Source organism: Melospiza melodia, chromosome 3 (assembly GCF_035770615.1).
Source record: "Melospiza melodia melodia isolate bMelMel2 chromosome 3, bMelMel2.pri, whole genome shotgun sequence".
Lineage (NCBI taxonomy): Eukaryota > Metazoa > Chordata > Aves > Passeriformes > Passerellidae > Melospiza > Melospiza melodia.
In genome coordinates, this window is record NC_086196.1 from 51,997,680 (window position 1) to 52,021,088 (window position 23,409).

At 40.2% G+C, this 23,409-nt stretch overlaps 1 protein-coding gene across 2 annotated transcripts in view; it reads left to right on the forward strand.

Moving 5' to 3' along the window:
• The window catches only part of RPS6KA2 (ribosomal protein S6 kinase A2), a 275,176-nt gene that overhangs the window by 109,257 nt on the left and 142,510 nt on the right, over positions 1 to 23,409 (forward strand). The window contains exon 1 of one of the 2 annotated variants that reach the window (XM_063151756.1): positions 9,623 to 9,834. The exons of the other annotated variant lie outside the window; for it this stretch is intronic. Coding sequence (XP_063007826.1) covers positions 9,736 to 9,834 — 99 coding nt within the window. The 5' untranslated portion in view covers positions 9,623 to 9,735. Of the gene's footprint in view, positions 1 to 9,622; positions 9,835 to 23,409 lie in introns of those variants that run through there. 2 annotated transcript variants of the gene reach the window in all.

Consider the following 23,409-nt stretch of genomic DNA (forward strand, 5'->3'; position numbering starts at 1 on the left):
CAAACATGATGGGGGTGCACTCAGTTCCCTCATTCCCAATCATCAATAAAGATATAACACAGGATTAGCCCCAATACTGAGCCATGGGAGACATCACTGGTGACACAGCTGGATGTTTCAACTCTGATGTTTCCCCTGTAACACTGTGACTCCAGAAGCCAATAGATTTTAAAGCTTTGTGTGCTCAAAGACACACAGTAATGCTTTAAGATTCAGTCATGCTGCTAAAAGGATTTCTTTCCATCTATTACCATTGTAAGTGTTACTACATAACAGGTACAGCCCCTTGAATAACCCTTTCTGATTTGTTCTGTCTCATATTTCTTCTTGCATGTTTTTGGGTCTTCTGAAGTCCATGTCTCTGGACTTCAGAAGATTTAGGCACAAAATAGTGCCTAAAAATCAAGTATCAGGAAGTAATCCTCTTTTGAAGCTCAAGTTTTACTTTTTAATTTTTTTTAAATTGTTATTTTTATTATTTAAACTTTCTCGAGTTAAGAGGAGTGAGTCATACGTTTGAAGAGAAGATTTGGGGAGTAGGAAGTAAGAACAGATGAGGAGAGGACTCTGGAATCAAGGGAGCGACTAAATATGTAAATATTAAGAACATAAAAAAATAACAGTGGAAAAAAGAATAAACCATTTTTCAGTCCCCAAGGCATACAATAGCAAGGTTCTGCTGTGCCTTTTTGAAATGCTCCTTGATGTCCTTGCTTGAAGTTCCTAAGCAGCCCAGCTAGACCAAGATGCCCTTGAAAAGCTTTTAGGAAGCTGTACAAATTCTCTTTTTTCTGTGATGATGGGAGGGAGAACCTTATTACAAGTTTGTGTAGTAGTTACATTATTTGTTCCTCCTATCTGACATATACATCTGTTTTCTCTTTTGGGAGTTGAAGCAATAGAACAATCTCAGTCTCCTAATTGGTACCTGTTCTGCCCTACATCACAGTAAGGTTTCAAGTGTTTCAGGTGTTAAAGGAAGTATCAGAAATATGAAATCAGATCCCAGTATCATATTAAGGCAAAGGTGTCCCGTTCCAGTGGATGTATATCATGTGAATCACGCAGTATTCACTGCAAACTTTATGTATTTGGTATGACTGCTTTGTGACACTAACAGAAGTTTATGGTTCAAAGGAAAGTGGTTCTTACAGGATTTTTGACTGGTTAAAGAAAAAATGTTGGAGTCAAACATCAGCATTGCTAGTGAAATAACGAATTCAATATTTTTGTTGTATATGTAAAGATGTTTCATTTTGTTTGAAGAAGGTCACTGTATTTAGGCAGACAATATCACTTGGGAAGTGTTTTTTATCATCTTGGCGACAACTGTATGTCTTCCCTGTATATTGAAGGATATGAATAAGTATTTGAACCTTTATCAAGTACCATGGCTTACTTTAAGATATAATTAATTGCACACTTTAATCTCTAGTTGATGAAAAGCAGATAAAACTGCCATTTTTGTGTTGTGCATGTGGAGAGTTAGATTCTTGCTTTGTGTTGTGCATAGTGTTGCTTATTTCTCTGTATATCTCAAAGTTCTTTCAGGATTTGAAAAGATATATGAAATTCACAGCAAGATGTCAAAGGATCAAATTGAGTTAATATGATGAGTTGCCCTTTTTTTATTGTCCATTAGGTTAATCAAGAACTTGGATGTTGAATATTCCACATGTGCTCTTTATAACAAATTTTGCACACTTGTTAGGTGAGTAGGAAGACATATACAAGATGTTGCAATTTCTTGCAGACATTTGATGATGCATCAGCAGGGCAGAATCCCTTCCAGTGTGGGCAGGCTCAGTTACGCAGGAAGAACCTCATGCACTCCCTGGTGACTTTGGTGAGAGAGGTGACACTACACTTAAGAGAAGGTGATACTTTGTGTATCTGAAATTAAATAAGGAAAAGGTCATCTAACATACTAAATAAATCCAAATAGTAGTGCAGTCTTATGACAACAATCAGTCCTAAACTGAGATGTTTTATGGTGTCTTTCTTTCCTTTACTTGTCAGCAGTAATATAGGACCTTGGGCTATATTGTTCTCAGTGAATTAAGAAATCATTATGTGTCTTGGTGAACAGCACTGGAACCTAACTAACTTTTTGAGGGGTAAAATGATACTGTATTTTTTCCAGTTTCACACTTCCCGTGTTGCTGTATTAGACACAGAATTTAGACTTTTTTTTTTTTTTCCTGACAGTTTCTTCAGGTTCTGTTTCAAAAACCGGCAGAGATAGATGTGCCTGTAATCTGGAGTTAAGTACTGTCACTACATTAATTTAATGCGATTCTTCAAAATTTTTCTGAAAAGCCATAGAAGACCCACAAGAAGGAAATTAATGCTGAAGATTTCAAGAGTGATTAATGATTTTTTAATTTACAAATCTCATTTTTGTTGTGTCTAGCATGCTGTAGGTATTCATACAACCTTAAGCCCAATTTCCAGTGTGTTAAGTTTGTAATATATTTTGAAAATATTCCATATGCCGTTTGTCCTGCTAGGTATATTGCCTACCCAGTAAATTTGCATGTCCCATTGGTTTATTCTTTGACATTACTCACAGTTAATCTCTTTCTGTAAATAAATCTAGCAAATGTGTGACAGCCTTCAACTAAAATTTCAGCTGTGAAACCCATAATATCAATCATTGTGTTTTCTCTGAAAGAGCTGTCATGCAGTGGCTGAATACTCCAGCCCCATTTTATGGGAGGAGATTTGAAGCAGAGTTTTTTCTCTGAGTTGCAGTTCAGGTGCAAACCTTTATGATCCTGAGTTTACATACCCACTTGTCAGAGTGCAATCTGTCTCCTTCCTAGCTGAAAATACCAGGAGGTACTTTCTTCACTGGGGACAGGAGATGCCAGTTGGGAAGAATAAGAGGAAAACCCCTGTAAAGGATAAAGGATCCAGGATGTGGCTGGATTTTGTACAAGCCCTGGAGCTAGGCGTAGCTAGCGAGTTTAAGGTTCTTCAAGGTCATACAAGTAGTTTCAGATATAAAAGAATGGCATTAATTCAGGTCACTCAGTTCAAGTAAATATGATGCTTTTATATATCTTGTTAACCTTTGCACCTTACGTGTGTGATTTTATGAAATAATTAAAGAGAAAAAATGTACCTAAAATTGGTACTTTGCTGAATAAAATTTGCAAGCCCCATTATACACTTTTCTATTTCTTAGAGTTTCAATGGCAAGCAGTGGTCTGGTTTTTCTGCTCACTTTAGTGTCAGCTTGCTGTGTCAATGATTATTAGAAGAAGAAATGGGTGCTCCAGTAAATGTTCCATGCTCTATTTGTCCTGTTAGGTGTAGGATATCTTTCAGAGCCTGTTAAGGGAAAATTGCCTATTAGCAGATTTTTAACAAATGCCTGTCTTTTTAATATTGTTCACAGCTAGTCTGAATAAACAGTAAACATATGCTGTGCATAATGAAGTTCTTCCATCCAATTTTCTATTGTATAACGTTGGCTCAAAGTGATATTCATAAATATTCATGCGATAAGACCGTTCATACTTCAGTTATCATCCTTCCTTCCAGAAAACTTCCAGTCCTTCATAGCAGAAAAGTGTGACTGTCTGATTGTCCAAAGAAAAGAAAGCAGAACTGTATCTTCAGCAATCTCCTTCATGTTGGAGTAGATGCTTACGTAATATGAAGGAAATGAGATTTTTGCATTCTTTGTCTTACATTTCTATCTAAGCCACCAAAATCCAGCAACACCAGTATATATTATCAGCCAAGAAAGTAAAATGCTCAGTGACACTGCTAAAAAGCAAAAAAAAAAAAAAAAAAAGATAATTGAGGCTGATACTCTTCCATGCAGATTGCTAGATGTTGTAATCTCCATCCTAAAAGCAGCCCACATTTGAGTGACGGGTGTGTGGCCAGTGAAGCTGCTGCACGTTCCCCTGAGTCTGTGAGCAGCCAAGCACATATGGGGGCAGTCAATACAGCAGCTGTGACACCTGCCAATCTGATGGTCCAGCACTAACACAAGATGCTTTTGTGACAGTTAAAATGTCTGTCCTCTGGTGAAAACTCAATCAAATATTGTTTTCTTATTTCTGGAACTGTTATTTCTGCAGCACTCGTGAGTCCCCCTGCACAAATAAGAACAAGCCACATGTTCTCATAGTGCAGCTCATTTGGTAGTCTGCAAGTAACACTATAACCATGTGCCTGGTGGGTGCTTAGGAAGGATTGAGGAAGATCTTTGGGCTACTGAACCAAGGAGACCTCAATGGCAGGAAGCTCTGTCAGGGGAGATTTAGCTTGCACATTAGGAAAAGGTTTGTCACCCAGAGGGTGGCTGGGCACTGGAACAGCTCCCCTGGGAAAGGGTCACAGCACCAGCCTGACAGAGTAGAATAATAATAAGTGTTTGGACAATGCTCTCAGGCACCTAATGGAATTCTTGGGGCTGTCATATGCGAGGCCAGGGGTTGAACTCAATAATCTGTGTGAGTCCCTTCCAACTCAAGACATATGATGGTTCTGCTCCAGCATGGCACAGGGATGGTTCACCATCTTAGTGCAACTGTGTATTTTTTATCTTACTGTTGATGTAGTCTATTGAAAATTCTTCAGGACTTTTGTCTCCCGTCTAAGCCACTTGCATCTCTGCAAAACACTGATTTCAAATCTGTCAAGAACTTATTTTGATGCCCATTTTTAGGAATGTTTAAATGTGTTGAAGAGAATCTGCTAAATGGAATATCACCATATCAAGCAAAACAGGTCTTTTTAGAGTCACTCTCCTGGGGCTGATGCCCTTCTATTTATACTAGTTTCTCTTCATACAATTGCCAGTGTTGGATGTTGCTTTTAGCAACAAGGGAATTACATAGATGTGGATATAGGAGATACTCTGTTTTTGCCTTGAGTTTACAAGTGCAAGATTAAACAGGCAGTGTAGGGCTGTTATGTTTCTATTGGGATTAGAGAAAACTGTGTCCAGGGAGCCTGTGTCCTGCGTTTGTCAGACCCAGTTAGACAAGGTGACTTCACTTTCTCCTTCCTTCCGAGCAGTGATTTTAATTTGCAAGATGCCTGAAGGGGCCTGCAACTCCACTGGAATAATGCATATACAGAAAAGGATCAAAATTGCTGAAGCTTGTGATACACAGCCAGGAGGTGAGAGAAAGGGGAAAAAGCACTTTCTTTCCCTTGTATCCTCATCCAGCCAACGTGGTTGATCACTTGTCAGTGCTGGTTTGGTGAGAGATGTTAAGTCACTGCCTGTATTCTGCGGTGCTGGCAGGGCAGTGTGCCTTTTTGAGAGAGAAAACTCCAATGATGTAAGTGTGTGATAAACAGGACAAGGTACTTAGCTGTGTACAGCAGCTGGAAAAGCTGAGACCCACATTGATGCAATGAGAGCAAAGCCCAAGCACCTCTTTGGGCAAAGCCCATCCATATTATTGAAAGAAACATCAGTAAGAAAAATAGCCACCTTACGTATTCACGGAGGAAACAAAAGCCATATGGCAATTTGTCCAGCATTCAAGATGAGCAAACAGCAGTCACTGAAAGAGTCATGCACAATCTGACCACCGGGGGGAAAGTGCTGTTCCTTACTCAGCTGATTGGTGTCCCTTGGAAACATCTGCTTTGTTCCTGAGTTTCTTTGATGACAGCATAAATGGCGCTGCGTAATTCACCTTTTCTGTAGCAGTGTCTCTTGGGCCTCCGTTGGGGGAGTCTCATTTTCCTTTTCTCTGCATGTTGTGTTCTGATAATCTTATTTGTTCTGTCTGTGGTGTCTCTGCTTCTGATGCTTCCTTATTTCTCTCTGGATTTTTTTCGGTCTTTCTGATAGACTTACTGAGGAAGGATTGGTAATACTGATTGCATTTGCAAGGAAGATACTATCAATTCATAGTTTTTACTTCTACAGTGATGGCTAAATTTACTCAAGTAGCAGAGTCATTCTGGGTTTGCTCATAAATTGTTATTCACATAAAAAAATAGATGATCTGATTTCAACATGGGGCTTGATGTTCTGTGTAATACAGTAATACAAAATTTCTCTTGGTTAATTTTATCTTCCAGTTTGTGGTAGATATCTTGGACTTGCATGTTCTATCATTTAGAAATCGATGACTCATCTGGCATTGGCTACTGGCATCCTTCTCACTGGGGTGCTGTTCAGGCTGTTGTGCTGCCCTCTGTTAATTTTCTAAGCCTGGGTCCTTCAGTCTGTTCTTGGTCCTGGTATGGTCTGTCTGTATGAGGAAAGGATCTTTGGTTTTCATTACATATTAATTGGGAATTCTCCATTTTTCTTGTAAAAATCAAACCTTAAGCTATGTAATATTTAATTTTGGTGATTCCTGGTGGAGAGTTTGTCTTGAATCTTGGCTATGAGCTTTTTGGTTTGGGGTTTTTTTTAAGCCTTTTTCCAGCTGAAGTAAACTTTATTTTGCTATTTACCTCACTGGAAGAGGGGCAGCCATGATATTGTATTTATTTATTTTGTGTTACAGCATATATGAGTCTAGTTTTAAAAAGCATATTTCAGAATACAGATGAGTATTACTGGTTGATGTCAATGTGCCATATGTCCCCTCCACCATTTTTGTTGTTTATTGTTGTCTTAAACAGAGACATTTGGAGATTTTTTTTCCTCCATTAAGTTCCTCAGCAGTTAAAATTGCTGAAAGAAGATAAATAATTTTAAAACATGAATTTCTAAGTCCAGTTAATATTTCATGTTGTAGATTGATCTGACAGTAGTGTGTTTATAAATGTTATGTGGAATGTTCCAATTTAATCAAGCTTATTTTTTGCCTTGCACCTTTTAATTAGAACCACTGGGAAAAGTGGTTATTGTCTGACTTACATGAAAGTTTCAAATAATGTTTTTGATGTCTCTTATTTGTTTTTCTGAGAAAAAGTTAAGTTCAATGTCTTGAAGAACATGGAACAGTAGTAGAATTTGCTTTTCACATATCTATCCCTATGCTTTAATTTTACATGCATGTCTATTTTGTTTAATTATTGCATTTGTAATTTTATGTAAATTGTGCATCTCAGTTGCTTTTGCTTTTTTGCAAAAACTGGAATATATTCTGCAATATCTCTGCTGCCCAGTAGAGTGAAGGTGGTTGGTTGTCCTTCAGCATTTAATCCCTAATTCCCTGTCTGAAAGCAGAATAAGAAAACAAGAAGAGCATGCCTATTTCCACACCTGTGTCCTGTCAGGGATGTAAGAGAGTTACTTCCTATCCCTGGGCATGGTGCTCAGTGTTTTAGTCTAATCTGTAGCATACAAGGCTAGTTTCTGCTCTGATGTGGACAATAACTTGCCAATACATTGTGATGCATTTTAAAAAAATTTATTTTTGTGGTAAAGAACAAAATTCTGAATGTAGTAAGTGTACCTGATATTTAGGTATTAAGTCATGGCCTGTGTAATTTTACTGGAAGTTTATTACAGTGCAGGCACATTTAATGGTGAATGCAAGTCCCTGTGTGTGAAATCACCACTGATGTAATGAAAAGGGAAGGTTGTGATAAATCCACCAGTGCAATTGTAACAGGCACTCATATACTTCATGTTGCTACACACAGCCTGTGTATTCAAAGCTGGGAAGTTATCACCTACTCTGCATTAATAAAGATGTCAGTGACCAGGGATGTATCTGGGACAGGAAGGGTTCAGGGACCTCACCCTGGACTGGTTTGTTTGCTCTTTAAGGCTCAAGTGGCTTACACAGGTGGGAATGTGTGAGGCTGCCAAAAGCCAGCACAAAGCCTGGTCCAGCTCGTGCCAGGACACCTCTTTGCCAGGGAAAAGGCAGCACAGAAGCAGCAGCAGCAGCTGTGTGGTGTGTCAGGACAGGTGAGGGCCAGGTAAAGTAATCAGCTGAGTGCCTGAGGCCTTTGTGACACTGCAGATTTTACTGCAGCAAGGTTGTGAGGAGACACAAAACTTGACTAGAGAGACTGCATCAGCAAGTAATTTTGGCATTGACCAACTAAATTGCCTTTTAGCCTGTTCATTGTTTCTCCTGTGTAGGGTTACCTATATATACCTGAGGTTTTCTTCTTGGGCACTTGCTTTTGCTCCAGGGTCTTTAGTTGGGGAAACAAGGGAACTGTAATGGCAAAAGGCTCCTGAGCTTGACATGGGGCAGCACTGGGGCAGCACAGTGAAAGCAACGCCCAAAGGTACTTTTGTTGCAAACCAAGAGACTCGGAGAAGCATTCAGAGGGTGTGCTGAGAAGGGATAAGGAAGAAGCAGACTGTCACTGTGAAACAGTCACCTTAGGCTGGGGTAACACTGGGGTCCACGCACAGCAGAGTCAGGCTCTATGAGGTTACAGAGCCCAGAACTAATGGCAGCCTTTCCCATCTAGCCTCCTTTTTAATTAAACCATAAATGCCAAAATATTATTTTTCTTTTTTCTTGTTAGTACTTCTTTGGGTGCATATAGACCATTGTGAGTCTGAGGCAGAAGAATAGGACAGGGAACCTCAAAAAAGCAGATATTGACTGGCATTACTAGCCAAGAAAGTTCACAGCCCAGATACACAAGTAAAGCAAAATACACCTCTTCTTTTAGAGCAGATGGACTTGAGAGGTGTTGTCATTTACCCTCCATGTCTTCTCAGGCTGTAGTGATGTCTGAGGTTATGTGAGAAAGGCATGTCTAGGTGCTCCTTGGTAGCTAGAGAGGAAAGGCTGCCATGGGAAAAGAACCTGAAGTTTGTGCAATAGGCAGAGAAAGCTCTTTGGTCTCTGGAACACACTGAGAGTCATTATTTTTTGAAGAACAGCTGAAAAATGTGATTTTGTTGCGGGGAGGTGGGGGTGCAGCTGTAAGTCTGCATGCTTGCCGTGCAGCTCAAAATTACAGCCCCTAAATAGATGTACATACTCAGCCTCCTAGAAGGGCTGTAGCTCCCCGCTGTAGTACAATAAGAATAGTAATACTTACCATTGAGATTGTGCTTGCTATTTTCAGAGCTGTGCCAGTGTTGGGTATTTCAATGCAAAGCGGGCGGGCGATTGTGAGCAGGATATGGTGAGCTTTTCAGTTTCGGGGGCGGAGGGGGGACAGTGCTGTTTTGCATACTCCCCGGAATAAAAGGAGATTCAAACCTTTCTATTCTGGCACTGGGGGCACGACATCTTTCAGCTTTCTTCCAGGAGCGGCTCTCACAGGGGAGCCGATTTCTTCTCGGATCTGACCACCACAGCCCTCAGTAATTATAGCAGCGTCTGAATTCTGAGCTAAAAACAGAAGTGCAGCATGTGCCCATTCCCCATGTGATTCAGAAAGCAGGAAATTGAAAGAGCCTGACTGAGAGAGGAGAGGGAGCGCAAAGCAACAGACACATGCAGTATTCGTCTGGAACCTGCTCCGCCCGGGACGCAGGAGCTGTCATCCGCCGCCGCCGCCGATTCTGCGTGCAGCCTCCGCCCGGCCCCGTTGGGCGCAGCGGCCCCGGCGGCGGGCGGGAGCGGCGCGGCCGGACTTGGGCTCGGCGCTGCCGAATGTAAACAGAGCGGAGCGGGAGCTGCGTGCTCCGAGGGGCCGGCTCCGGGCTGCCCCGGCTGCGGCGGGGACCGCGCTGTGTCCGGCTCCATGAGCAGAAGCAGGCACTCCGGAGGCTCTGCTGCCTGTGGATATAAACAGGGGGCAATCGGGATGCGCTAGCTTCCCCCGCCGGCGCCGCTGCTCCTTCGCGCTCCGCGCCGCGGCTGGGACAGGGCGATGGACATGAACATGAAGAAGTTCACGGTGCGCCGCTTCTTCTCCGTCTATCTTCGCAAGAAGTCTCGGTCAAAGAGCTCCAGCCTGAGTAGATTTGAGGTAAAATTCGCCTTAACTTTGTTAAACGTAGCAAATGCTGTTAGGTGCAGGTAGCGGAGGTACAGGAGAACGCCTGCATTTACTGATGTGGTAAGTAGTTAAAGGTGCTCTTTCCCTGGAGGTGGTGATACTCGCACCTAATGTTCTTTGTTTCAGTGTAATTCAGTGCCCTTTCTCGGTAGCATTCAATACATTGCATAATATATTTAGTGTGTTGCCAAGAGTCCTTTTATCAGCCTTGCAGGGGAGGAGGAAGCTGGTTCAGGACATCATGAAGTTGTAGGAAATAATGACAGATCCACTTAAATTAGCCCAAATGACACCACGGTGTGAAATAGCCTCATATTTTAGTCTTCCCCTGCACACGTACCATTCGTTCTTAGTGCTAGGTTTCCACATAATTAATCAGTTTGCTAGTGCCTTTCATATATATGTGGTATGTGAGACATGGATTCTCTTGATTATTTCTCTGTACGTTCTCATGTTTGCACATATTTTTTGCATTTATCTTCTCTCCCATACATCTCTCCTCGTATCTTTTCATCTACTCTGTTTTAGGAGAAGTTGTTCTTTGGGAGCTAGGGGGACAATGTCAAACCCTTCAAGATTTAGCAGTGTGGGGAGATGAAGGCAGTTAAAGTAGGAGGTATTAGCAAATTGGAATGTGTGAATGGGTTAGAACCTGGATTTCTGCCTGCCTTCCTCAAACCATTGTTCTTCAGCCCTCTATTTGGAGCTGTGAATAGTCGGCAGGATGCGAGATCAATTGAATAGATGTCAGTTATATTTATGTTGTTCACTTTACCATTGCAGATGATCTGCAAGCTCTGCATTAATATAGAGGTAGATGGGGCCGGATTCCCTTCTGTCTCACGTTTATTTTGTGCTGGTGTACTTCAATTGACCTCTGAGGAGTTACTCTGATTTGCACTGGTACTCCCAGGAGGAGGATTTGTCTTATGCTGTGTGAATACATTTTGAAACGTTATTCCCTTAGTGTCCTATTTAAAGCACCAGGTAATTGTTTGAACATAAAGTTCTTCATGTGTCATTGCTTAAACAGGGCATGCTGAAAAGCCAAGTTTTTCACCTGTGTGTTTTGTTGGTTGTTATTTTCTTTCCTAACTATTTAAAATCAACTTCCTTGAAAAATGATAATGTAAATTTTTATTCTCATCATCAAACAGACATGCTATGCATTTAAAGTAAACTAATAACTCCCTCCTTGGAACAGTCGCATCCCAGTAGGATTGAGGGGAGAGATGGGGATACTTTTCCTTTCCTGACTGTGTAGTCAGAATCAGAGAGCTTAAGCTGGAATAAATGTTCTTTGCAACACATTGTAAATTCTCTAAGCTCCTGCTCCAGCAGAGACAAGTAGACCTGGAGTTACTTGAAGGAGTTCTGACACAAATGAGTGTCTTCACAGGCCACCAGTGGCAGGATGGGATGTTAGGAGGGGAGTTGGTTTGGGAAGAGCAGAGCTCCAGCAAACCTCATGGAGAGAAACAGATTCCGCCATACTAAATGTTTAACTTACTGGATAATCCAGTGTGAATGACCAGTACGACTCAGCACTTAGAAAAAAAAAAGTCTTTGCAATCCCTTTGACCACCAGTGCTGGATTTACTGGGCTTTCTCAATAATTATGAAATAGTTGCCCCTTATGTGAGTTGTATTGTAATGATTTTTTTCTGATTTTGAATAATTTGCTTCAAGAAGCAACCTGATACTTACCCGGTCGCACATGTAGCTTCAGAGCACTTCATCCACTTCCCTCCTTTCTTCCCTGGCTCGTCAGTAATGACCAACTTGATGCAAAGTGACTCAATATTATAATGGAGTGGAGAATAGGGGCTGTTCCAGCTATGAAGAAAAAATTATTCATAAAATCTGTTCTGCTATTTAAGTGTGAAAATCATCAGAAATGTTACTTCTTTGGACAGGGGGTGACGGCCAAACATGAACATCAAGTCCCCTCTGTGGTTCTCATCCCTGAATACTTCTGTGTATAAATTTGTAATTGCAGGCTAACAAGTGCTTATCAGACAAACAGAAAGTGTGAGGAAGCCTGTTAGATGGTTTTTTAGAAGTGAGAATTTTCTTCATCCTAGTAGGTAGATATTTTTAAAGATGCAGTAAAAAGATACAGGGTGTTACATCATAGAATGAGTAAAATTAAAATAAAGAAATTTGGAAAAAACACATGGGGCATTGTTTTGCTTAGTGTGCATTAGCTAATGTACCTGGCAGAAATTGTGTTGCACAATGTCATTTAAAACTTGGAAGGGAACTGATTTTACTAGGTTGTGTGGGATTTTTGTTATGCTGTTCTTTTGGCAAGTCGGGAAGGAGGATTGAAGGGTTTAAGATAGATACTCCTAGGCTCAAGCATTTAATATTCTTAAAATACCACTATTAGAGTAGATTCAAAAATAATGCTGTATTAGTTATTAATATCATGATTAATTACTTTTTCTACTGTGTATTCTACACCTCAAATTCACTTGTAATGAGAGTGGTAGCTTACAGGGCCAGGATACAGCTGCAGAAAAGGACTTAGGAAATCACAGCTTGTAACCTGACCTTTACTTGATTGTTTCAGATGCCAATGTCATTGCTATACCTGAAACAAGATGATCACCTTGTGTAAACAGCTGGGTTTCACACTTTGTCCTGCTAAAAGAGGCAGAGTGCACTCTGGTAAATGAGATGGTATTAAGGTTTCATTTCATCTTGCCTAAAATTCACGGTCTTTTTATTATTCTGGAAAAATCTGGCTGAAATTTGAATTTATTTGGCTACATTTTACGGGTTTCAGTTTATATTATTTTTCAGTATGGCCTGCATTGCCCTTCATTTAAAAAGTATCTAGTGATGTAATTTTATTGAATGTGCAGAGCCAAGTTTTGCCCTTCTACATGCGCAGAGTTCTGATTGAAGTCAGCTGAAAATCCAGCAAAGTCAATGGGAACTGCATGTGTGCATCTGAGAAAGGGCTTTGTTTATGGTTCTTGCTGAGTGTTGATGAACATGAATGTGAAACCATCAGGATAAAGTACACACAATGGGGATCTGCTAAAGACTTTGTGACCCAGCGGAATGCGTCTTAGGGCAGTGAGCAATATCTCTTAATTTATAAATCAAAATTTAAATATGCCATTGGAATAAACTAGGAAATACCTAAGCTTATAAAGAATTTGGTAATATTTATTCCAATTACGCAGGAGCATCTTTTCTTTTTTTTCTTTTGAGAAAACAATCAATTAAGACATTGCCTTTTATTCTTTTTGGAGATGCTTGTGAATTTTGTGTTCCTGACGTATTTTTAATTCATTATTCTTCCACTTTAATTCTTCTAATTCGTTTTTAGTCTTACTGATAATGATGAATCCAAATTATGTTTAATTTATGTATGGGGCTTAGAGCCTAGCAGAGTTCTTGGAAATTAATTCAGAATTAATTTGGAGCCTGATGTGCCTTGGCATGGCCAGTTTGAGAGGCAGGATCTCCTGTGGATGATTCAAGCTTGGGTCCTCCTTTGGTTCCAGCACTGGCACGTAGGAAATGGAAGTGAGCCTATGCAGGCTTGTAAGTAGTAGTAGTGCAGAAGGACTGGCACTGGCTTTGTGATACTTTGTTATGAGAGATTTTTGGTGGCTCTGATTCTGGTTTCCTACAAGCTAAAGTTACAGCAGCCTTAGGAAAAAGCCCACAAAATGCTGAGCTAGACTGCTTCTTTTCCACGCTGGGCTGGAGCAACAGTGCTCTGCTTGTGAACACTTGTGAATTCTTCTGCACTTGTATAAGGAGAAATTCTGTTCCTTATCAGCAGTATGTCCTTTATTCTTTTTTATTCCTTTTATAGTTACTCACTTGGTAGAGGAATAGAGTCTTTCTGTCAAATGTTAGCCAGAATATAAGCAAGTTAAAGAAAGGAGATGGGCATTATCAGCCCAAGAACATCTCTGCAAGGTGTAAGTCCTGAGGCAGCTTTAGTTTTCACTTTTTTTCCTGCTGGTAATGATCATCTTTTTTGATGTGTGTTCTTGTTACAGCAGAAGGCACAGACACTGTTGTAGTGTCTGACTTCCCCAGCTGCAGGCAAGACTTTTACGTGCACTTCTGGAAGTCTCACAGCTTGCTGGGGGAAGGGAGGCTGGGAGGGTAGAGACAGCAAGAGCAGGAGGAGCGTGTAGTCCCTCAGATAGGTCACTTGAGGAGCCAGGAAATCCATTTCTCAGGCTCATTTTGACAACCTGCTGTGTCATTACAGATGGTTCATACCTTTGTGCTTTGCATTTCCCATTTGAAAAAAGGAAAATTTTGATAAATATTGAAATTTGAAAATTTTGATAAATATTCAAGTCCTCTGTTACTATTCTACCTATTTACCCTGGGTTTAGGGGCAATACCCATATGTGTACATTTTCTTAATAAAGGAATTGCTTCCAATTCCCTAACTGCTTCTGACTTTATCCCAAATAAAGTTTTATGTGCCTCAGGCTTGATATGTGCTCCTTCCAACAAGCCTCAAATTAACTGCTGAGGTACAGAAAGGGAAAATTAAGCAGGTAGATGTAGGGATAACTTGTATACAGGAAAATCACAGAAAATTGGGACTGGAAGGCATCTAAAAACCCTTGGTCTGGACTCCTCTTCCTCCTTAGGCAGCATCAGCTATATCTAAACTCTTCTACCAAAGACATTTTTCTAACCTCTTATTGAAATTCCCATAACCTCTGTATATGGTGTATTTTGCATCATTATCCTTAGCATCTAAGGGTTTTCCTAATATCTAACAAGTTTCCTTAAGGCAGTTCAAGCCTGTGTCTTCCTATTCTCCCCACTGTAACTGTGAAAAGGAGTTTCCTTTTCTTTGCAGCATGATTTTTATGCATTTGGAATCTGTTTGGGTCCCTTTTCTCAGTCTTTTTGGAAGGTTGGGAAAAAATGTATTTTCTCCTTTCTGAAAGCTAGGGATTTCCAGGAACAAGACGCTGGGCCAGTTACAGTGACATTGTGAGGGAGTATCCCTTCCTTTTTTGGATGCTAGTTGTCCCTTGTAAAAATCAATTATATCTCAAAGGCCCCTACCCTGCCAAAGACCCATCCAAATTGTCATTTCATGCTCCATTTCCACCATCTCAGTGTCTGCATGATTCCTTGATCTGATGGTATTTGGCATCCAAGCCAACGCTGGCAGAGCTGATCCATGGGCTCTGGTGTCAGATGAATTCTGACATGGATCACACAACTAAACGCAGGCTCTGGTCACACAGCCAGGGCACACCAGTGTTTGGGCAGAGAGAGGGGCATGGGATCATCGTATGACAGAAGAGGTCTTATTTCTTCATTTGGTTGTGGGATGAGTCCTGATGATGTCTGATCCACAGATGGGGCCCACACGTGCCTACAGACCAGTGACGGAATGAGTGAAAGGGCGAGGGCAGTGCCCTTCCACGCTCTGCGCCACGTACTGCCCTGCTTCCCTGTGCCTGGAGCATCTGTGTGTGGGGGTGCAGGAGATGAGGAGCTGAACTCAGGGACTGGTTGGAACCTGTGGGCAGCTGAGCACTTATTTGCAGTAATGTGGCTTTATGCAAGTGTAATTTTATTTGAAGTTTCAGCTCATAGCATGATGACCTGTCTGACCCTGTGGCACAAAAAGTCCGTTCTCAGAGGGTTTAGCTCTCCTACGTCTATTTTTGTTATTAGTGGCATTTGCTTCATTCATTTTTCTGCTAGTCTCAGGAGCAGACTCCTTTTGTCTGTGCTTTCTGCATTTGTGTCATCACAGGTAACTGGAAGTATTTCTAAAGTAAGATAGAAATCCGAACAAAAGCCCTCCTTGATTTTCCAGTTATTCAAGTACAAATATTTTTCATCTAAATATTTTCTAGTAATTTCCTTTTGTTCACTTAACAAGACCTACTGTCCCAGTTCAGCGAGGATTCCATGAAAGTGTTTGCTGTTAATAAAGTCTCCAAGTACTGCAGAGAAGCAGTAGCTGGTTCTGCAGACAGGACACACTCTGTGTGTGTGTGTTACTATCAGCTCTTACATGGAGCTTTCTGTTTTGCTTCCTGGAGAACAAAGTTTCAGAAAATGAAAAAGAGCAATGGGATTACTAAAACTGCCTTGAAAATAGCTTTCTGACTGAGGATGTGTGAGGAAGCAAGGGATCCATCTGTTCAAGGTCCTTGCATGACAGCTAGGATTCACATGCAGGGAAGTGCTTCCAGGCAAACAGTTTGGGGTGCACATTTCCTCAGTGAGTGCATGGATGGTTATGGAGTGGCCACAGCATGGCTTTGGAAGACTTGGAAGGGAGCAGTTGTCCTTTGCTGTTCAGTCTCTCTCACTACTTTGAAGTGCACTGTATTTGAAATGTATCAGTATTTCAGCAGAGCTGCTTTTACTGTGGGATGTGGGAGAGCTTACAGCTCTCTTCTAGCTGGGAGCCAGGAGATCAAGGGTACTGGAAATGCAAACCTTTTAGAGCACAGGAGACAAAACCACAAAGTTTCTATTGAAGAGAACCTTTTCCTCAGATTGCAGTGTATTATTAGACATTGTGTAGCAGTGTATAGGCAAGAAGAGAAGATAGAGTTTGCCAGTGTGCCTTCAGGTGGTAGGTAATGATATTAATTGGTAAAATGACAGTTGACTCATTACACCTTAGCATGTGAACTCATATAAAGTCCAGATGTAATTCAAGAGTGTCACGCCTCTTTCCTGCAGGGCCAAATCTGATCCTGGGTGTGACTGGCAGAAAGCAGTAAATAGTTTTACTTTACAGAATTGTTGTGAGTAAACTGGGGGTGAGCCAAGTGTGTGGGTTTATCTATAACATTCACCTTTCTTTTCTTTTGGTAGAAATTTCTGTTCCTTTTTTCTAGTGAGTAACAAAGAAAACCTACATCACTTCAACTTTTTCTCTACTTTCACATTGCCAGCAACTAGTGAACAGGTTCTGTGACTCTCAAAGATATCTTAGTCTTAAACTTCTGCATCAGCGGACCTCCATGGCAATCTTTGGTGTATTATGCAATCTCTGTGCCTAGAACATCTCTGGGACAGCAATTAAGCATTGTAATTGTGTTAATTGAAAAGCCATCTCTAAGTATCTGAAACCCTGCTGGATCTGCTGCTAGTCTGCACAGTTCCTACTTTATCCCTGTATGGTTATGCATTGCAATTATCACTAAAGGGTAATCTGACAGCAAGCCTTTATGTTAGATTATTTCTGTGATGCAATTCAAAACCAATTCATATCACTAGATTTGAATTTTTTTAGTGTTTAGTGTGTGCAGATGTTAAATAAAACATACTTCAGAAGTTTTTTTATAACATTTCATTATGTCGTAAAAACTTGAAGCTCTTTTCTGGCAAGTAAAATCACTTATTTTTGTTCCAAAACAAACTCCTTAATATTCAGTTAAATCAACACTATTAGGATAGCTAAACCAAGATGTTTTCAAAATGCAAATGATGTTCATGTGTTGGCATTGTATGGCTGATTTCAAACACATTGCAGTGCCTAAATTTGAAAGAATGGAGAAGATGATGTATCTGTTCTTGATTTCCAGATTCTTGTACCCTTGAGAGTTACCTTCTTTGTATGTGGCAACCAGTGAAATAGGCATAAAAGGAGGGAAAGAAAGTGTGCTAGTTAATCTTAGCTCTTACTTCTGCATTCTGTCAACTTCTCTTCAAAATCTGCTTCCAAAGAAGGACCACATGGCTGGGCTTACTCAAGAAATGGGTGAAAAGTGTCTGATATGAGTCCACACAGGAAAGTGCTGTGAGTTGTAAAGGCAAGAAATCCCCCACTGAAGTAGGCATAAATTAATCCCTCTCAGTCTCTCCAGCACTGTGAAGTTGTCCAGGTTTATGATGATAATACTGTTCTATTTTTGTTATTAATCCTCTTTTGTTCATGGTGAAGTTTTAGCAATTGTAAGGCAAAAAATACATAAAGCTAATAAAGCAGGAGTTGGGTCAAACTAAGCTGAGAGAGATTGAGGGGAGGCTTTGCCTTCTCGGTTAGAAAGTTTTAATGTGCATTATCCTTAGCTTTGGGGCTAAATCAAGCTGTTATGTCAAAAGGATAAGCACTTTGGGAACATTTTATCTGGTCTGAAAAAAGACGGCTGTGCATACCATGTTAGCTACAAACTGATCCAAGACAAAAATTCACCCATGTTAGCAGAGCTGGAGACAAACCAGTTTCCCAAAATCAGTTGCTGAGATTTGTTTTTTCCCCCCATGATTTCAAGTCTTTATGCATTTGTGGAATTGAAGAATCTGTACTAAAAACATACTTCAAGTACATCTACCTTTTCTTTTCATAATTTTGCAGAAAAATTAATGTCACAACATAATATACCAAGCAACAATGCTGATAAGGATGGTGGGCCACAGAACTTAGTCTACAAAGTGGAGACAATTTATTCACCTGCTTTCGCCTGTTCCACCAGTACAATTATGGCAGCATCCAGATGTTTTCTTTTCTCTTCCTACAGCTGTTAATGCCATTTGTGCTACACCACCCCTTCTTACACACCAGAGGAACTCCATCTGTATTTGCTTTTCTCTGAAAGACTGTGTGCTGAAAAAAAAGCCTAACAGCATCTTTTGCTTGATGGTATGAAATGAATTTCTGAAAGTCTTCTCTGCAACAGGGATTTTTTTTATTCTAGAAAACAAATTTTTCATTTTTCCCAGAGAAGAAAACCTATATGGGACATTAGAAGGGACACCGTTAATGATTCTGAGGATTGTCACTTCCAAAGCACAGACTACCTCTTGTGATTATCTGCCAAAAGATACATGTGTTATCCCAACTGCCTTTTTGAAAATCTCTCCCCACATCAGGATAAAGCCTACATACCAATTTACTCTTGGAGATGGGTATTCTGTTGTGAAAGGGTGTAAGTTACCCATAACAAAAATAATTATGTGAGTGGTGCCAATTGCAATTTTTCCCTTGCTTGGTTTAAAAGCATTTTTTCTCCCTTCTCTCTCTAACAGGTTGTAAAAGAAGCCATAAAATTAATTTGAGTAATGTTTGTATTGAAAGAAATGCTATAATAGGCAGACGTTTGTGATGTTATGGGAGGGGTTGTTTCCCTGAAGTTGTAAGGAAAGTTTTAAGGTTTTGACTTAGTGTCATAACATGCGTAAAATGAGTGAATTAAAACTGTAATCTTTTCCAATACAGGTCATCTGGGTCATTTCAAAAATATAACTTTTATGAAGAGTCTTATTTATGCAAAACAGATCAGTCCCTCGCTTCTGCTCTTGACCACTTTTTCTTCTATTGATCAGTTTAGGGTTTGCTTTGTGCCTCCTTTTTTGTGTCCATCTCTTCCTCCTCCTTGTTAAATGCAGGCACAACCATGGTAAATATAACCCATCCCCAAGGAAGTGGGGACTTAGAAAACATTTAACAGGCTGTATGCACCACAGCCAAGAGAGCGTTTGCCCCTTTACCCTGGCTTTTAAAATCCTTCTGCTGTGTGAAATTCGTGGGACAGAGAGAGAAATAAGAATGGAGCTCTCTCCATGGAGTACCTCTATGGTCTACAAGCTCTCATTTATCTTTCTGGTCATCAGAGCTGCTGTTGTCTAGGATTTTGTATCATCTCTTCAGGGAGACACATCAACTCCCCATTTTTCAATTACTGAAGAGAAGAAATTAAGTTGTTTTGCCCTCCTGGGATATGATTCTTTACTCTTGTCTGCAGGCTTTTCTTCCCTCTTGTAAATAAAGGTTGAGGATTTGAATGTGCTGTGCTCTGGTGTAGAATCGCGCAGCTGGGCTGCGGAAACGCTGAGCTCCACGCTCATGGAAACTGTGCCCTTGAGACCAGGCTCTTGCCTCCTGGTGTCTACTGAAACTCACTTTGCCTTCTCAGATGTTTCCCTTGTAAGGTAACAGTTCTGCTTTTTCCTTCTCCCTCACCCTATCATTCATCTCATTCAGCTTTTTTGTTTTGTGCTTTCGACTCAAACAATGCAATCACGTGTTTTTGCTTTTCTTGTACTGCCTCCGTTTTGGTACTTTCCACCCTCACTTTACTGAGGTAACAACTGGGCAGTCGTCAGTAAAAACAAAACTTTGTGTGAAGAAGTGCTGATTCAGAGATGATACCTCTGAGGCTGGGCAGTGGTCAGATGGCTCTGGAGCACATCCCAGATGCAGCACTTAGTGTGCATCTCAGAAATGTCCCCATCTCATATACTTCAGTCCTTGCCTATTTCTCTTCAAATGTCTCTGCATTCTGGCTTTCTGTAGTTTAAATGTCTTGCGATCATTTCTCCTTCAGGGAGAGCAGCAGAAGAAACTCTTAGGGAGTCCCCTTGACTCACAGCTCCTGTGTGTGTAGCTGAGGGTTTCATGCCTCTGACTCAGCTCTGCTCCCAGTTGAGCATGAGCGTCTGTCTGTCTGGGATTTCAGCTTTATATAGTACAATTTTCACAGCACCTCTACTCTGACTTTGAAGCATGGTTACTATGGCATCCTCAATATCTTAGAAAATAGTGAAACAAAGACATCAATGTTAACATTTTGTGTTGCATGACAGCTTTTGTGCCTGTTTTGCCTCTACGTATTTTACCCTCTGTGTTTTCTTTTTGATGAAAAAACTCACAGTGAAAATGAGATGATGATTTGGTCCCTTCTCATTCTAGATACCATGCAAAGTCTCATGACTCTGAAATCATGCAAAGTCTCATGGTTTCTGCTCAGTCATCATCCATTTCAACTTCCAGAAAGAAGTAAACAACTTGTGTAGTTGTTCATCTTGGGATTTCTGTGACAAAGTTAAAACTAGCCTGCATTAATTTATTCATTTATGATAAAATGATCTTTGATTGAAAGCACCTTATCCTTGCAGTTAAGGGCTACTTCTGTTAAATTTACAGTGCCATAAAGCCTAAACCAATGCAAACCTACATGATTAAAAGGAAAAGCAAATCAAGTTGCTCTTTTTCCCCCCCTGGAACTGTTCAGAAGATCTGAATGAGAAGAAAACTTGTATTGCTTTTGTTGGGCCATTTAACACCACGGTAGGCTGGCGTTGTTGATCATACAGCATTCCTTCATCACTTCCAAAATTTGAGATATAGCAGAATGCTGTAACAACCTACTCTAGGTAAACTTCCTTGACTTCTCTGTCTTCCGGCTGGTGGCTTCTAGTTACCAACAAGGACTATAAAAAGGGGAAAAAACCAAAAACCAAGAAAAAACCCCCATGTAGTTTAATGTTTAAGCACATCTTGTATTATTACCAACTTTTGGGCTAGCACAAAATTAGTGTCCTCATAACTGAATGTGTAAAAGAGGGTTGTCCCCTGGCCAAGCCTGTGAACCTAGAAGCCTAAATTCGATAGTGTTGGAGGGCAAAGTGCCCATGGCAATACATCTGGATCTGAAATCACAATATTTTATCCATGTGGCCTCTAAAATATATTGAGACTGTGAAATCAGGAATCTCTAATTTTCTCAGTGTAATTCAAACTCTTGTCTTGGATCTTAGAGAGTGTCTTGGTCTTTCCTCCTAAACTAAAACCTCTTCAAGGCATATTTCCTGAATAAAACCAGCAAAGCGAATCTTGAACTGCTGACGTTCCCAGCTAGTAGTGGATGAACGAGGTATTCTGTTATTCCTGCAGGGATGCAAACCAAAATGTCAGAGTATTACTCTGGTTTTCCTTTACTTTTCTGAAATGGTGATGTGTCAGTGTTCTGTGTGTCTCTCATGTAATCATCTGTGTGAACACAGGAAATTGACTGAAAAACTGAATTGTTGATTTGGATTCATTTTTAGCCCAGGTTCCTAAAAATATGAGGCTTTATACATGCCCCCACACCCCTTTCTGACCCTTTGCTTTGAAAGCACTGTCAAATTTAATAGAGAAAGGAAGAAAAAATAGTGTTCTTGAAGACATAATGTTCCTGTAAGATTGTTGAAAATAGGGACCTAGAGAAAGGACAACACTGCTACCCTAAAACGAAGGAACAGGGAGTGGGAGCAAATTTCTTTGCCACTAAAGAAACCAAACAGAGGGATGTGGTGGGAGAGAAGGGGACAGCTTGATAAGAAATGGGGATTTCTCACTCCCCTCTTTTCAGAACTTTACTAGACTTTGATGCCAGGAAGCAAAATAGGATTTTTTTCATGAGAAGTGTGTTTGGATTTGTTGCAGAAACAAGTGGGTTCGTCTATTTACCTGTGTAAATATTTGGGCTTTGAAATACTATAGTCCCAGCAATGATGTCATTTATTGTAATAGTGCATCTTTTACTGATGTTTTTCCCTTAGAATGAAGTAAGCAAGCTCTTTTGTTTTATCTATTCCTGCTTCTAATGTAATGGGTGAGGCAGAAGAAGTTACTAGCAGTGCTATTTTATCAAGGTTACTGAGATGATTTTGCTATATGGGGAAGGCAATGTAGTATAATACTGAGTTTTTTCCCCTTTAGAATCCAGTGGTCATCTTTGCGTGGAAATATATTAAAGATATTTGCTTGAAGTCACTAAAAATGTGATGTACCAAGCAGGAAAAAGAGGCATTTGACTACAATTTATGTAGTAAAAAACTCACAGAACATTAAAAAAAAAGACTGAGTTATCAGTAGAATTATTTCAAAAATCCTATAGAAGTTAATAGAAGTATAGGCTGGTAATGAATTAATCAGAAAAAATTATCATAGTATAATAACTTACAGGGTTTTAGAAACCTTGTCACAGAATTATAGTAGAATATCAGTGTTTGCTTGAAATGTCCTGTCTTGATAGCTCATTGTTGCTTTGATGACATTAATAATTAATTTCTTTGGATAAATGTGGATATTTAGACTGGCAAGAGAGGCTTTGCAGGTGCAATGATGAGTCCTCAGGCAGGAATATTTGAAGTACGGGAGTCTGGGAAGAATATTGGTGTTTACTGATGCTGTAATTGAAATAGTACATACTAACAATTGCTTTTATATTTTGTTGTATATAACTAACCACTATCAAATTACTTAGTTTGGTGTCTCATATTTGCACGCTGGACAGTCAGAAGGGTCAGTCTGCAAAATTTTCTGATGTTTTCAGGATGTGTAAATAGCAAAGCAAGATTTCTGCTTGGTGACGCTTGACATGGTGAAGCTGCTAGTTTTTTTAGCCAGGACCTGACTACAGACCTGTACCCCACAAACTGGAGTTAAAACTGATCATTTCTGCACAGCCTCCTTACAATTTGCCTCTGAATTGCAAATGAGGCATCAATGCATACAGGAGAGAAGGGGACTTGTGTGGGCACGTATAACAAATGTTTTACACTAACCAGATTATGCACATCTTTTTAACAGACAGTCTGTTGTTGTTTGCCATAAAGGGATGATAAGCAAATAATGTCTAGTGGTCTTTGCTCTTTCTCAGGCCAGTTTCTGAGCAGGATTCAGATGATACAATTTCTAAGGAATGTGTTGTAATTACAGCTGTATTTTGTATGTGTATATATATGAATAATGCATTTAGTGGTGTAAATACATATAGTATGGCAGATTTTCCATGGAAA